The following is a 16,760-nucleotide window of genomic DNA, read 5'->3' on the forward strand; positions in this document are numbered from 1 at the left end:
AGGTGTATCACCAGTCGAGATGTAGTTTTCAATGAAGCTGAAATGGCTTTTAAGAAAACTGATGATGTTGGTCGAAGTACAGAAACATCTGACGAAGAGCTGGAACAGGTAGAGATTCCTGTTGAGGTGGAGCATGTTGATGCTGAATTGCATATCCCAGATGAAGTCGAAGAAGAAGCAGAAGATGCTGAAGTTGAGGAAACTGAATGACTACCTATTGTCGAGAGATAGGTCGAGGAGAGTCATCAAGCCACCTCAGAGACTTGGATATGCAGATCTTATAGCTTATGCCTTAATCTCTGCAAGTGAGGTTCTAGACGAAGAACCTAGAGACTATAAGGAAGTTATGAGGAGTCGAAATAAGACTGAATGGCTGAAGGCCATGGATGATGAGATAAAATCTCTTCATGATAATCATACCTGGGAACTGATCAAGAAACCTGCTGGGGCAAGGTTAGTCAGCTGTAAATGGATTTTCAAAGTTAAGGAAGGAATTGAAGGAGTGACGTCGAAAAGATACAAGGCAAGGTTAGTTGCAAGGGGTTTCACTCAGAAAGAAGGTGTCGACTTCAATGATGTGTTTTCTCCTGTTGTGAAGCATAGGTCCATTCGAATGTTGCTTGCCATGGTGGCACATTTCGATCTTGAACTAGAACAGATGGATGTGAAGACTGCGTTCTTGTATGGTGATTTAGATGAAACGATCCTGATGAGGCAACCTGAAGGGTATGTCGAAAAGGGGAAGGAAGATAATGTGTGCAAGTTAAAGAGATCTTTGTATGGGCTGAAACAATCTCCTCGACAGTGGAATAGGAGATTCAACAAGATCATGGCACGCATAAGTTTCATTAGAAGTCAGTTCGACCACTGCGTTTACTTCAGATTTCGATCTGGTAATTCATTTGTTATTTTGTTGCTTTATGTGGATGATATTCTCATAGCAAGCAACAATGTTGAAGATGTGACGAGGGTGAAGGCTGAACTCAATAAGGAGTTCGATATGAAGGATCTGGGAGCCGCTTCCAGGATTCTTGGAATTGACATTCGAAGAGATAGAAAGAAGTCGAAGTTATGCTTATCTCAAAAGGCATATCTACGGAAGATTCTTGAAAAGTTTGGTATGTCGAATTCGAAGCCAGTTGTGACTCCAAGAAACCCTCAATTCAAGCTGAGTATTGATCAGTGTCCCAGTACTGATGTCGAAAGAGCCTATATGAATAGCATTCCGTATGCTAATATAGTTGGTTCTTTGATGTATGCTATGCTTTGTACTAGACCCGACATAGCTTACGCAGTCAGTCTTGTAAGCAGGTACATGGCGAATCCTGGAAAGGCTCACTGGCAAGCATTGAAGTGGATTTTAAGGTACATAAATGGGTCTCTGAATAGAGTCCTAATTTATGGTGGAGCCTTGGGTGAAGATAGTAAAGCAGTAATAGAAGGATATGTCGACTCTGATTATGCAGGTTGTATGGATTCCAGAAAATCTATTTCTGGATATGTTTTCACTATGTTTGGCACTGCAATTAGTTGGAAAGCAACACTTCAGAAGGTTGTTGCTCTATCAACCACTGAAGCGGAGTATATTGCCCTAACTGAAGCTGTGAAAGAAGCATTGTGGCTTGAAGGTTTTGCGAAGGAGCTGAAACTTCAAGGTCGAGGTATCACTGTTAAATGTGATAGTCAAAGTGCAATACACCTGTCGAAGAATTCAGCCTATCATGAGCGAACTAAGCACATTGATGTGAGGTTGCATTTCGTCAGAGGAGTAATCTAGCGTGGAGAAGTCCAAGTGCTGAAGGTTTCGACTGAAGACAATGCTGCTGATATGATCACCAAGACATTGCCGAGTTGCAAGTTTTTCCACTGTATGCAGCTGATAAAGCTGCATGAAGAAAGCTAGTTTGTTCCTTGACGTTGTAGAGTTAGGTCCAAGGTGGAGATTTGTGAGATATTGGATCGAACTCTAGTATTGTCGAAGGGTAGTTTCTTGGTTCGACAGTTCGATAGAGTTAAGCATGAAGTCGAAGGATTGTTCACATGCTGGTGTCGAAGTGTGCATGCTGTAGTCGAAGATGGGTCTAGCATGCAGATGTCGAAGATGCTAGGGTTGTTAGCATGTTAAATTAGGTTTTAGTGTTTAAACCCTAATTTGTTAAGTTAGCTTGTTTATTAAGTTGACTTGTGTAATGGGCCTTGCTGAAAAAGCCCATTAGTTAGTATGTTAGGTTTTATTATAAATAGCATACTAGTCTCTCATCATTGCTAAGCTGCAAATCCTAATTTAGGGTGAGAGAGGTTATTTGTTATTCTTGTAAACTTGTAATCTTGTTTTAAGAGAAAGTAAAAGAATAGCAGTTATAACCAATTCTTGTGTTCTTATTCTCTTCCCTAATTCCCTATTATACTTTGTTATTGGTATCGTTTTTCACAACAAAATCAAAGACCGCTAACAGAGAATATAAAACCACGACGATTATCAGCTTCACAATCAAAACAAACACTCTTCTATAGGTTAAAATAGAGGATAGGGTTCAAAAGTCAGTTTATGACCATTATCAACATCATAATCAAAAGAAACACTATTTTTCTATATGTTAAGGTAGATGATAGGGTTCAGAAGTCAATCAAAAAAAGTATACAAGTTCACCTCTGTTTTACCAATAAACCGTTTTCAGATAAAAAAATATTTCTCTCCTCCACTCTTTCACAATTGTTAAAAATATCATCATTAGGAGCCCTTCAAATAGGCCAAAAACAATGAAATCACTTTCTTTTTTTTTAGTATTGCCTATACCTACACTAATTATGTATCAACCAACAATTTTAGGTTAGTGAAAAGAAAAATGGTTTAAAGGGAGGAATCTAATAAAATTCAAATCTTGAGAGTATGAATGAAATCGAATACAATATAGAATATAGTAATGAAAGATAATTTTAGAAAGAAAAAAATATTTGTTATGAATTCAACATATTTATTTCGTTCGCTTATATGGTTATACATAAACATGTTGATAGCAAACTCTGTCAATCATTGCATAGAAATAGGAGGGAAAAGAGTAACTAATTTTACTAAGATGATAAAATCATTGCATAGTAATAAGAAAATAGGGAAAATTGATAACTAATTTAGCAACTCTTAACATTTTCTTTGATCATCTTCACGTGAAAAACAACTACAAAAGCAAACCGACTTAGAACTAGCAAAGATTACCTTAGTGATGAGTGATTGAGTGATATGAATTGTGATGACACTATCATTTCCAATTCCATTTACACAACCTCCTAAAACTGAAACAAAATCAAAATTGAACTTTAATATAGGTATGAAGTTTTGAGTAGAGACCGAATTGCAAGTTATAGGGTTGATGGCTTCTGAAAATATTTATATCATCTTTGTCATTCATCTCTATCACTAAAAATCAAAGATCCTTATGTTTCTTTTCATGATCTAGGGTAAGAGGTTCATCACATAACAAACAAAAAGTTAGTTCCATCTCGTCTTCCACTTCGAGGGCGCATAAAATTTTCTTTTGATTGTATTTCTCAACCGTTTTTTGGACCGTTGCTACGAACTCGAGTGGAATTTTCTTTTCGAAACCTTCATATGTTCGCCACATTGCCAAAACATCTGCTCGGTTCTTAAGCTCAAAGTTGTTGTAAACGATGTTCCCTCCGTCGTCAAATGAAGGTGACCGATACTCGAGCTTCACAACCTTTTGTCACCGTAAGGTAGGCGGTATTGGATTTCTTTGAGCGATGTGTATTCTTGCATTTTGATGGTCCGCTCGGGTGTTCTGCCGTCGGAGTAGGAGACACTTGCGACATGCCAACGGATGTTGTACTCATATTGAAAGATTTTTGTGTTTGCGTGAAATATAACATTAGAAACTTCAAATTTGTAGAAGACCTAGGTGAATATGGACCTCACATTCTCCGTAACAGAACGTTCCATAGGTATATCCACAGAAGGATGTTAGATATTTTGCTTCTGTCGATGTACCTACGGAAAAAACCCATAACTTTCAAAATTAGAGCCTTTAGTAGATACATCTACGAAACTTTCCCTATTATGTTGTGATAGATCATCTACTTGCCACATCAACCCTATCATGTTGTGATAGATCATCGACTTGCCACACCAACCCTATTATGTTGTGATAGCAACCGATGAGTGGATGTGGCAGATGTTTTACACTAAAGCCACAAAATTATTAAAAAAAAGTATCAAATTGCCATCTTTTAAAATGAAATTACTCATATGTCACATTTAATGCACGTGCTCGACCATCATCCATTGATAAGCATGTAAATTCCAAATATGATGCTTATGCTCGACCAATGATTGAACGAGCAGAAAAAGACAAAAAAAAATTATTGCTCAACCAAAACAAAATTATTGCACGCTCAACTAATTGATGATCGAGCACGTGCTATAATTTCATTTCAAAGTATGGCAATTTGATTTTTTTTTTTACAGCTTTGTGGCATTAGTGTAAAAAATCCAATGGATGCCATATGATAGAAAGTAGAAACGAAGAGTAGAGAAGAAAATTACAAAATAAAGTAAAAATTCTTATATCAATATGTTGGAGAATGGAGATCACCAATAATCTAATTCACAAAAACAACATAATAAATAGATTATGCGTTTATTCAAAAAAAAAAATAGATTATGCGCCAGATTTGCAGATAACACTAACATTTTAAACTATTTTCTTCTCCTCGTCATGATCTAAGCATCCTACTTCACAACAAAAAAAAAAATAACATCCTACTTCAAAAAAGATTAATCATCCAATGCAGTGCATGCATCGACAACGCATCCTACTTCACCATCCTCCTCCTCTTTACCTACTCGTGAGTTTTACTTAACATTCTTTCTCCACTCTTGCTCCACAACATTCAACGACAAAATCCAAAGCTCAGATATCCTTTGCAGAATTGCAGTTGATTTATATTTATCTCCAGCTAATGGCATTTTCTTCCATGGTTACTTCACCTCCAATCTCACTTCCCTTCATCACCTGCTTAGCAGAGAGTTGTTAGAAGATGAGAAGCCTGGAAAAGACGCTGGAAGTTGTAACAGAGAACACATCAACAACAACATTAGAGGAACAAAGGAAGAAAACAAGTCCAGGACCAAAGCAATTTTCTCATTGTTTAGATTTATGAAAGGGTGTCCAAGTTATAGAGTAAATATTGAGTTAAATCTTTTTCCTGGCTTTCACAATTACGCAAAACAAGGTGTCAATGTTTGAGGCTTTGAAAATTTTCAAATCTTAGGTTCCCAGAATTGAGTTCAAACAAATATAAAAAAGCTTTTGGTGAAGCAGTAAGCCAGTTGATGCATTAAAAGTTCTAGATTCACTCTAAATTCTGATAGAGTAAAACTAAAATCAATATATATTGGTACAGTCTGCTTACATTCATATCTAGATTATAGTTCTAGTAGGTACAGTAACCCACTTTCTTTCCTTTTGGTTGTTTATCATCAAATTAAATTGATTAATCCAGCCTAACTAATACAATGAAAGCTGAATCAAAGATCATTTGACAAAATGGAAAAACACTACTGTTGGTGTCATACAAAGGTGACAAGAAAAAAGTATATAGATCAGTGTATTATAGAAAGAAAGTGAGAAATGTGAAATAAGACGAACAAGCATAGATTACTATGAAATGAATATAAGAATTAATGCATGAAAAAAACATGGCTTTCAGAAAAAATAATACCTAGTCAGTTTTTTCATCATTTAAATGGTTAGATGGGTAAGTGTATTCACTCGAGTCTTGAGACACAGCCAACAAAATCAGAATGACTAATACTTCTTATAGGGACCAGAGAAATGGAATATGAAAGAGAGGGGAGACAGATGAATGATGTGATGAATAAGAAAGAGGTGTAAAAATGACTGTAAGATGAAGGAAATGTGAAAAGAATCAAATTTGTATCAGAATTCAGAAATATTGCACCTCCAATCCTGGACATATAACATCAACAACAGCAATCAAAAGAATAGTGTTTGGCGAATTAAACAAGTTCGATGGCATAGAGTTTCAAAGTGAGGCCCCAATAAGTTTGTCATAATAACACCATACCACCAGCACACGTGAGTACTCCACAGCCAAAAAGTAACAAGGGAAACTGTCATTTCTCATCCACAAACACAACGGTAGCAGATAAACTAGTTTCAAATGATCCACATGTTTCAATAAATTATATGTCTTCTAAACATCCAAATGCTAAGTTAGTTAAGACAATAAGTTCTTTTATTTCTATTTCCTGTCTTAACATGTACATAACAAAGCCAACGAAAACAAAAAACTACAAGTAAAATAACAAGCTAACTAGCATACATGAATATCAAGCATCAGCACCATCTTGTGCAAAAAAAGGAGCATTAGTTGGACCAAACTAACCAATATGGCATTGCACTAGCAGCTGCAAAATCAATCCACATGCTTAGCATGTTGCGATAAATGATAAATCTACGATCCTAAAGCAATTTCACATACGTTTTAACTAAACCAAACTGTTTATATACTAGTTAGTCACTAATTAAAAGACATACACCTCTGAATATCCAGATGCTGAATTAACGAAGGAAATAAGTTCTCATCTCTCTATTTACTCATTCATAACAGGTTGTCTAAATAACATAGCCAGCCGAACAAAAACAATTACAAATAAATCAAAAGAAAACAAGCTGACATACATGAATAATAATATCAGGCATCAGCACCGTCTTTTGCACCAAAAGGATCATGAGTTGGACCAACATCCTGACCAATGTGACGCTGCACTAGCCGCTGCAAATCAGCCATAACCTTATGTTCTCTTTTCGCCTTTTCTTCATAGTTAAACATAGCCAAAGCACGCTTATCTTCCGCACTATAAACTTGATTTTCTTTCCTGATACGAATTGCATTCATCCTCTGATGCCTACTGCCACTCATCACATAACCAAGATCCTCAAACTTTGAAATCTCTTCTGCAGAAAGACCCACTTCTCCTCTACGAGGGATACGTTTCCCTTGCTGAACATATTGTGCAATAGCATCTCCTTCACCAGGCCTAAGTGCACCACCATAGCTTATATGCCCCTCAGCTCTTGGCAAAGGCATTGGCCCAACCGTTGGCTCGCTATCCAAAGCCGGTTTCTTCTGAAACTCTAACAGCTCCTTCAATTGTAGAGCCTCATCATTAATCTCAGACACATCCACCTCATCAACAACAATTGCTTCCTTGTTCTTCACAACAGCTGAATCAGGAACCAACTCATTATCCTCCGAACTCTCGCTCTTCGGTTCCGCACTTTTCTTTGTTCCTTTCCTGCTCTGTTTTGATTGAGACCTCGTAGTATGCTTCCTCTTTTTTTCACTACCATCAGAGTCAGAGTCATCACTTTCACTCTCTTCTGAATCACTATGCCTTCTCTTCTTCCTATTACTTCGCCTTTTCCTTCTACTGATCTTCCTCTTACTTCTCCTTCTCCTCTTACGATCTTCCTCTGATTCACTATCGCTATCGCTACCATTCCTATTCTTTCCCCTCTTCTGATCTTCCTCTTCTTCAGACTCCGATTCAGATTCCCTATGGTTTCGCGATTTCTTAGAAGAACTTCTACTTCTCTTCTTCCTCAAACGTGGATTATCCGATTCACTACCATCAGATTCATCGGATTCAGATTTTGCTTTTGGTATAACCTCCTTATCACTCTTCCCGTCAAATTTCTCAGAAATCTCCTCAGCTTTGTAAACATCCTCAAGATCATCATTCTCGCGTCTGGGAGGACTCGGCGTAACGTTCCAGATACAATACTTCATCGACTTCCTCATCTTCTGCCTCTTCAACCTTCTGTATTCCTCAAAACTCAATCCCTTCAATTCTTCATCAGATTCCGACTCAGAGCGCTTGAAATCGCTGCGGTCGCGGTTGAGATAGGAACCGTTACGGTGGCCGAAATTCTTTGGAAGATCGTTGCCGTTTGGATTTCTGTTATCGTGTCTAGGGTTTCGGTTTTCGGGTGATATGCTACGGCGGCGATTTGTGTGACGATCGTATGAATCGTAGCTAGGGCTACGGCGGTATCGGCGGCGGCGTTCTTCGGAGACATCGGAGTCAGGAGTGCGGCGATCTTCGTGTCTGCGACGGTGGTGAGCGATTTCGATGGTGGAGGATAGCCTTCCCATTGGGTAAAAGTGGAGAAGGAGAGAAAGGTAGAAAAGTGGGATTATTATTAGGTTATCGTATATTTATATTTAGAGCAATGCTATACTTACACCTCAATCTTACACCAATACTTACACCAAACACTGTTCACCGTATTTATACAGTGAACAGTGTTTTTTAAAATAAAATAATAATATTTATAAAAAATATTTTTTATTTTTAAAATTACGGACGACACTGTTCATATAAGGACGTGCATTAACCAACTTCATTACTGCATTAACCAAGTTTTTACACTGCATTAACCAAGTTTGATGACTGCTAAAAATTATTTTTAATACTTGGATGTTGCATTAACCAACTTCATTACTGCATTAACCAAGTTTTTACACTGCATTAACCAAATTTAATGACTACTGGAAAGTACTGTTCATGGGTGTAAGAATAGCATTACTCAAATTTGGTTAATGCAGTGTAAAAACTTGGTTAATGCAGTAATGGAGTTGGTTAATGCAACATCCAGGTATTAAAATTGATTTTTAGCAGTCACCAAACTTGGTTAATGCAGTGTAAAAACTTGGTTAATGCAGTAATGAAGTTGGTTAATGCACGTCCTTACATGAACAGTGTCGTCCATAATTTTAAAAATAAAAAATATTTTTTATAAATATTATTATTTTATTTAAAAAAAACACTGTTCACCGTATAAATACGGTGAACAGTGTTTGGTGTAAGTATTGGTGTAAATTTGGGGGTGTAAGTATAGCATTATTCTTATATTTAAAGCCATCAAAATTATATTTTCTCGCCTCAAAAATAGTATTGAACGGTCACTGTAAAATTTTTTACACGATATTTTTTACGTGATCAGTGCAGCATAATCTTTAAAATAAGAAAAATGCTATTTACTAGGAGGGGATGGAAAAACATTAAATATAGAAAAATTAGAAAAATGCTATTTACTAGGAGGGGATGGAAAAATGCTATTTCGATTAAATTCTAATTTATATTTAAAAACATTAAAATTAGAAAAATGCTATTTACTAGGAGGGGATGGAAAAAATGAAACACATTAAGGTTGTATGTATTAAGGTTGTATGTGTAACCAACGATAAATATCAATTTAAATTTAGGGCAAGTCGTAAAAAAACAATGTTGTCACTATCTGCATTGACGATTTGTCTTAAATTTAAGGGTAGTAGCCATTTAGGGTGACGAAAATGTGTAAAAAGAGTAGGTATGGCAACGGGGCGGGTCAGAGACGGTTTTTATGTTTTCCAAACCCAAACTCGAATTTTCAATCAATCCCTATTCTCCGCCCCAAACCCAAACGGGAATGGAGAATTAAAACTCAAACCCGTCCTAAACAGGTTCAGGTTGGGTTTGGGTATCACCGTCTTGCCACCATCTATTTCGTAAAATTAATTTTTTTAATAAAAATATTTACTTTTTCAAAAATCAAATTACAATTATAAATAATAAAATAAAACAATCTCAAATAATTTCATACATATATTTTAAATATTTAAAATAATAAATACAAATCAAATTATCAAAACATCAGTCACATATTTATTAATAATGTATATGTTGAAATAAACGGAGCACGTTCAGGGACGGGTTCGGAGTGGGTACTAATGTCCCCATTACCCGACCCGTTCCCATATTTTATAATCGGGAAAAATCCAAACTCAGTTAAAGCGGATTTTCCCCGTCAACTTCGGGACGGGTTTGGGTGGGTACCCGCGGGTCTGGGTTTTATTGGCATGCCTAAAAAAGAGTGAAAAATTAATCATTTATGTAATTAATTTGAAACTTTAGTCATTTGCATAATATTTTTCGAAAAACTTAATTATTTTTTTTAAAAAAATAATCTATAACCAACTTTAACACTAAACCCTCCATGATTCTCAATAAATAAGTTTTCACATGTTGACCCACCATTCATATCAAGACACGTATACATAATACATTCTTGCAATTCATAAAATTAGTTTCGTACCATATAGCATTATTATTAAAATTATATTTACTCACCCTGGAAATAATATTATGAAGGGATTGTATATTTTTTATGGAAGTGGAATAATTTATATTTAAAGATATCAAAATTATATTTACTCGTTCCGGAGATGGTATTTTTTTTATGAAAGTGGCATAATTTTAGAGAAAATTGATTTTTTTTTAAATATTAATATGATTTTGCATATTTAAAGATTTTAATTGGATGTGTGTAATATATTTTACAGTCACACAACACTACCTATAAACTTATGATAATTTTATTTTTTCCAAAAAAAAAAATGTTATTTATTTTTTATTTATTTATCAACAAATAGTATAATGTATATATTTTCTAAAAAAAGTTAAACTTTATTTGTCTTGCCAAAAAATAAATTCAATGAACTAATGTTTGAGTTTGAACTAAATACCTAGAATTTATAATAGAATTTATAATAAATATATATATATATATATATATATATATATATATATATATATATATATATATATATATATATATTATGGAGGCAAAATGTATTGATTTTGGCACACTTATTCCAAAAAAATTGTTTAAAATTTAAACTTTCTTAAGGATTTAAAATATATATTTTTAATGTTTTAAAATATTTTATATATTTAAAAAATTTGAATTTTATTAATTTTTATCAAAATAATAATAAATAAATTCTAAAATTTGAATTAGAAAAATAATTGCTACAAATGTTAGTTTTTTGAGTTAAATGACTTTTACCCCCTGCCATATAGGCGTGTTTTGATTTACCCCCCTTAAGAAATAGAGATGACGAAGAGAGCTTTCGGCCGGTTGAAGAAGAAGACATCGAAGAAAGCGAAGCATTCTAAGCAAGTGAATGGAGTTCCTAAAGCTAGTCAATCGAAACCTTTAGTTCAACCTAACATTCATGAAGAAGAAGTCGAAGCATCAGAAGCTGGGAAGGTATATTTTTAGCTAACTTTAATGTGTGAAACTAAGTATCTGTTGATGAAGGTTAGGTATTAAGTGTTTTCATTTTTTTACTTCAGAATAAGCAACTCTTCAATGTTGTGTTCCACTATGGAGGGGAATTTGTGAGCCTCAATGACGGGGTTATGATTTATAGGGGCGGTGTCACGACTGTAGTTACTAACATCAACATCTCTACGTTTACAATGGTTAGCGTTCATAAGATGTTGACTGGTGGGGCTACAAGGAAGGGTCATATAGGGCATGGACCAAGATTGTTGAAATTGATCCGAATTTTTTCCAGATTAAGAGGGATGATGATTGTTACGATTTTGAAGCATATGCTAATGCCAACAAGGTTGATGGGGAAATGTTTGTAGAGCATGAAGTAATAGATGTGTCTCTGACAGTGAGAAGTCTTAGGTGTGTGAACGAGGTAGTCCAGATGGATAAATGTGATGAAGATGGAGTAGAAGGTTTGGGGGACAGTGAAGATGAACGTGCCACTGCTTTGCTTGATGGGTTTGAAGGTATTGATGTCACTATACCTGTTAATGAAGCACCATCACTATCTGGATTTATGAGAGGTTCAAAAAAGAAAAAATTAGAAGATGAAGATGAAGATGTGTATGTTAGTGATGACTTGGATAGCTCAAATCCTGATATGTCAGATGATGACAAGTTGCCAAAGTTTGAAAAGTTTAGGAAAAAGCATTTCAACAAGAATTTTAAATTTCAGTGGGGTATGGAATTCAATTATCTTGATGACTTTAGAGAAGCAATACGTGAGTGGTCAGTTTTGAATGGTAGGGAAATTACCTTTGTGAAAAACGAGAGCTACAGGGTAAGGGTAGAATGTAGGGCCGAATGTGGTTTTTTAATACTCTACTCAAAAGTGGGCCACAAGCACACTTATGCTATAAAAACCATAGTGGACAAGCATACATGTGCTAGGGTTTTATAAGACAGATCTGCAAGCTCTAGTTGGGTGGCTAAGGCTGTGGTAAAGAAGATGCAAACATCTGAGAGTGTAAGGATCTGTGATATAATTCAAGACATGAGGCAAAAAAATTCTGTGAGAATTACTGTAGGTAAGGCATGGAAGGCAAAACTCATAGCAAAGAGGATTATAGAGGGAGATGCAGATAAACAATATGCTAACTTGAGAAGGTATGCAGCTGAGTTACATATGATTAATCCAGGAAACACTTTAAGTATCACTGTTAGCAGGCCTAATCCTTCCATACAACCCAAATTTGGGTCTTTCTACTTTTGCTTTGATGGTTGCAAAAAGGGTTTCATTAATGGTTGCAGACTCTTTGTTGGAGTAGATGGTTGTCATCTAAAAACTAAATATGGGGGTCAATTACTTATTGTTGTGGGTAGGGACCCCAATGACCAGTACTTTCCTCTAGAATTTGGGGTGGTTGAGACGGAAACTAGGGACAGTTGGAAGTGGTTTATTGACTTGCTTATGGGAGACATCGGGGAAGACAGGAGATATGTGTTTATCTCGGATCAACAAAAGGTCATTCTTATTACTTGAATATGTTTGTATTTTACCATGTCAATTATATACTTATATTGTTTTTTATTTCAGGGTTTAGTATTTGTGTTTGAAGAAATGAGTGAAAGGATAAGGCATACGCTGTGTCTAAGACATCCCTATGCGAATTTCAAAAAAAAAAGTTGGTGGTGGTTCTTTGATTACAAATCTCATGATGGGGGCTGCAAAGGCAACATATTATCAGGGTTGGTTGACCAAGATGAATCAGCTGAAGCAAGTTGACTCAAAGGCATGGGTTTGGCTTATAGGTGTTCATCCTAAAAGTTGGTGTAAGCATGGTTTTACTTTTTATCCAAATTGTGATGTTCTCATGAATAACATTGCTGAATCTTTTAATGCAAAAATATTAGCTGCTAGAGATAAACCAATTTTGACAATGTCATAGTGGATTAGAAAATACTTAATGAATAGGTGCTCCACTTCTACCTTGAAACTTGAAAAAATGGCCACACAAGGTGATGCCAATTCCTAGGAAAAGGCTAGATAATAAGGTTGTGATGAGTGGCCAATGGCTGCCTACTTGGGCAATGAATGAACAATTCCAAGTAACACACTCTTTCAACACTCGGGAATGTATAGTTGACATTGGAAAAATGTCATGTACATGCAACTTCTGGGAGCTGATTGACATACCTTGTAGGCATGTTGTTGCAGCATTAGGCTTTAGACAACAAAACCCTAAGGACTTTGTAGATGACTGTTATTCTAAGGACAAATATAAGCTTTGTTATGGTTTTCATGTTAGCCCAATTAATGGCCAAGATATGTAGCCTGAAGTAGAATCAGAAGAGATATTGCCACCAATGTTCAAAAAAGGCCCAGAGAGACCTAGAAAGTTAAGGATTAGAGAGACTAGTGAAGAAGGTGCAAGAAGAAGGTTGCCAGGAGTTTCATATAGATGTACTAAATGTGACAAGTTTGGTCATAATGTCCAGTCATGCAAAAGCACACCTCAGAATCCAAATGGGCTCAAAAGAAAAGGTATAACTATTGTTGTGTACTGGTTAGCATTACTTATATGTAAAGGTATAATCTGACTTTCTATATTGTATTATTTTTTATTAGAAAAAGGTCAAGATACACCCAACTTCCGAAGAAGACCCAACTCCAAATGAAGCAACTCAGACAACACCAATTAATGCAGAAAATCCAACTCCAATTGATGCAGATGGTACATCTCAAATGGACACAACACAACCTAATGATGCTACTGAGGAAACACAATCCAATGATGCTACTTAGGAGACTGATTATTTTGATGGCATTACTGATGACATTATTTCAACACTTCCTGACATCACCACTACTGCAATAGATTGCACAACCAAAACATTAAATAAGAAGGGGAAAGAAGTGAAACCAGTGAGAAGGAGGTCAAGTGAGAGAATAAAGATCAACTGGTTTAAAAAACCAAAACCATTCAAAGGCCCTGGTTCCAACTCAGACCAACCCATGTATCTCACTGATGAAGAAGAAGGTGGCACTTTGACACAAGAGGGAAGTGGATCTCAACGTGCCAAGAAGAAACCTAAGAAGAAGTAGACTGAAATATTGAAAACTCTATGTTTAACTTATGTAATGGCTAGACCTTATTTTGTGTTCTTTCTGTTTTTTGGAATGACCTATGGCCTTGTGTATTGATGAACCCGTGTTTTTGTTTTTTGGAATGGCCTATGGCCTATTGTACTTTATGTGTAAGGCTTATGCCCTTGTTTTTTTTTGAATTAATCTTTATTATGGGTTCAATTTCTGCATTATGTTTGAGCATTGTGTATCAGAACATAGTATCTTTGAGCATTGTGTTTTAAAAAGGAAACAAATTAAAGTTCAAGTTAAATGGCATATATTAAATCAACATCTTAACAATACACATAAATCCTTCTACACAACTCTTTCAACAGACATTACAATGTATCCCAACTACTAGTACACCAATGTTACATATCCTTGTACACCAAAACTAAATGCATCAGTTCTTACACCAATGTTACATATACTTGTATACAACTGCCAAAAAAATAAAATAGAACCATAAGGCTAATTTCAAATGACAATTTTTCTTCTGCATAATTGCAACCTTCATCTTGGCTTTTTCAAGTTTCTTTGTTGTCATTTCAATCTCCACCATTGCAACCTCACATTTTTTGCATTCAACAATTTCCTTCTTTGAGCATTGCGAAGATGTGTGAGCAACTTCATCATCCCAAATAAACAAATTACGGTAATTCCCCATCTGCAAATACAATCAAATTAATGTCATAACAAATTAACTTCATCATCCCAAATAAACAAAACACGAAAATTCTTACCCCAACATTACGATATTTCCAAAACTTCCTATTCCTATTTTGTAAGGTATTCGCGACCCACATCTTCATTGGACGATGACAGCCACACCTTGGAACGCTTGAAATCTCGTATGAATTGCTACTTCCACCATTGTTACTTGGAACCATGATTCACAGACGCACTAAAATAAGTAACAAGGATGTTAAGGGATGAGAGAGTCGCAGATTGAATGATGGAGAAGAAGGGGATGAGGGAGTCGCCAATTGAATGGGGGAGAAGAAGGTTGTAGATGAGGGAGTACTGGTTGATAGAAAATGATGGATATAAATAAAACTCTAGCTTTTTCAAGGGGTCAACTAAGAAAATATATAATCCTATGTGGCAATGAAATACACAATTAGCTGATGGTATACGTACTCGTAGGCAAGATTCTAAGAATCTTGGCAAAAAAAAATAGAACAGGGGCTTTAATGATGGAATCTTTTTTTGTTAAGGTCTGCGCCAATTTTTTTTTAAGGGGGGTAATACAAAACACGCCTATATGGAAGTGGTAAAAGTCATTTAACCCTAGTTTTTTTAAAGATAAATTGATTCTTACATTTAAAAAAGGGTGAGAAGTTATAGATAAAGATATGATTTTATTCATTTATTAAATTTTTTTATAAAAATGAAGTTCGGGATTGAAACTTATCAACATCTTACACTTATTTAACTCAATCAATACATATTAATTGAATTATTTCATTGTACAATAAAAACATGTTCATATATGCATGCCAAATCGCGCTATATAAAAGAAAGTTATTTTTCAATTTAAAAATTGATTTTGAAAATGTGTTATAAAAAAATAATGGTTGTGAATTATATTACTCTTTTTAAGATGTTTTGCGATATTGTCCAAACTGTACAAGACTGATAACCGCTTGAAAAATATACCTTTTATAGTATGAAAACCAATCGTTTATGGTACACAACGTCCACTCAAAAATTAAATGAAAAGGAAAATATTTAAGACGTAGAATTGATAACGGGGAGAGATTTCAGATTATTTGAATATCAGAGATAAAGATAATTAGGTGTGAAGATCTCTATTTATAGTTGAATTTTGAATCATAAATGATAGAAAAATAAAAGTGGATCTGATCAGCTCTTCCACTATCAAATGAATCAGTTTTAAAATTTTGAATTTGTGGGAAGTAATCATTGAAGGCTTGGTTAGCGCAAGAATATGTGGATGCAATTAATGGCCATTGAAGATTTGGTCAGAGGAGAAAATGTGGACAAAATTAATGCAATATATGAGAACAATATATTTGACAAAAATTATTTTTTCCCAATTTCAGGTACCAAAAAAATCATCACCAAACCTCAAGGCCAGCTCGACCGAACTGACGGCGGCGTGAGTGATGTCCATGAGTTGTGTGTTCTCTCCCTTTTACAAAATTGTGTACACCTGAGGGCACACCCAGGCAGCACCTTCCAATATATAAGCACTACTACTATTTCTTATCTCTCAAACGTAGGACATAATTAACATTTTCAAACTCACACTTCGTACACTGCTTCAAACAAATGCTTATTTCTTATCAAGTTTTCTCATTCAATTTCCAACAATCCCACACTTGAATTTAAAAAAGTGATTAAGAAGTAATGTTAAACGTTTCTAAGATTTTGCATAAATAGAAATATTTATGTCTTAAATTTTTGCATAGCAATTAAGATTTAGATTTAACAAGAGTGGTTGTATCCTTGAACTCTCTCTC

The 16,760-nt window shown here is 35.1% G+C and overlaps 2 protein-coding genes across 3 annotated transcripts; one reads left to right on the plus strand and one right to left on the minus strand.

Annotated features, from left to right (window-relative positions):
• Positions 1-4,614: 4,614 nt before the first annotated feature.
• On the minus strand, positions 4,615-8,247 carry LOC131616607 (uncharacterized). Of its 2 annotated transcripts, none has more exons than XM_058887971.1 (2): positions 6,720-8,247; positions 4,615-5,027 (listed from the first exon to the last, which is right to left on the minus strand). In XM_058887971.1, the coding sequence occupies exon 1, from the start codon at positions 8,194-8,196 to the stop codon at positions 6,733-6,735; it is 1,464 nt and encodes a 487-aa protein (XP_058743954.1). In that variant the 5' UTR covers positions 8,197-8,247; the 3' UTR covers positions 4,615-5,027; positions 6,720-6,732. The 2 variants fall into 2 exon arrangements, with proteins under 2 accessions (XP_058743954.1, XP_058743955.1); XM_058887972.1 differs by lacking the exon at positions 4,615-5,027 and adding an exon at positions 5,059-5,073.
• A 2,732-nt stretch (positions 8,248-10,979) lies between these two features.
• Positions 10,980-12,687, plus strand: LOC131620008 (uncharacterized). Its single transcript, XM_058891036.1, has 4 exons — positions 10,980-11,135; positions 11,222-11,350; positions 11,446-11,985; positions 12,139-12,687. Exons 1-4 carry the CDS (start codon positions 10,980-10,982, stop codon positions 12,685-12,687), a joined length of 1,374 nt encoding a protein of 457 aa, XP_058747019.1.
• Positions 12,688-16,760: the final 4,073 nt, after the last annotated feature.

The sequence above is a fragment of the Vicia villosa genome, linkage group LG7 (genome assembly GCF_029867415.1).
Source record: "Vicia villosa cultivar HV-30 ecotype Madison, WI linkage group LG7, Vvil1.0, whole genome shotgun sequence".
NCBI classification, from domain to species: domain Eukaryota; kingdom Viridiplantae; phylum Streptophyta; class Magnoliopsida; order Fabales; family Fabaceae; genus Vicia; species Vicia villosa.

Bases quoted from the DNA above. Each gene is read 5' to 3' on its own strand.
- LOC131616607 (XM_058887971.1), bottom strand. From the start codon at position 8,196: ATGGGAAGGCTATCCTCCACCATCGAAATCGCTCACCACCGTCGCAGA.
- LOC131620008 (XM_058891036.1), top strand. From the start codon at position 10,980: ATGACGAAGAGAGCTTTCGGCCGGTTGAAGAAGAAGACATCGAAGAAA. The intron at 11,351-11,445 runs GTTAGCGTTCAT...AATTTTTTCCAG, and splicing joins ACATCTCTACGTTTACAATG to ATTAAGAGGGATGATGATTG. The intron at 11,986-12,138 runs GTAAGGGTAGAA...TGGGTGGCTAAG, and splicing joins TGAAAAACGAGAGCTACAGG to GCTGTGGTAAAGAAGATGCA.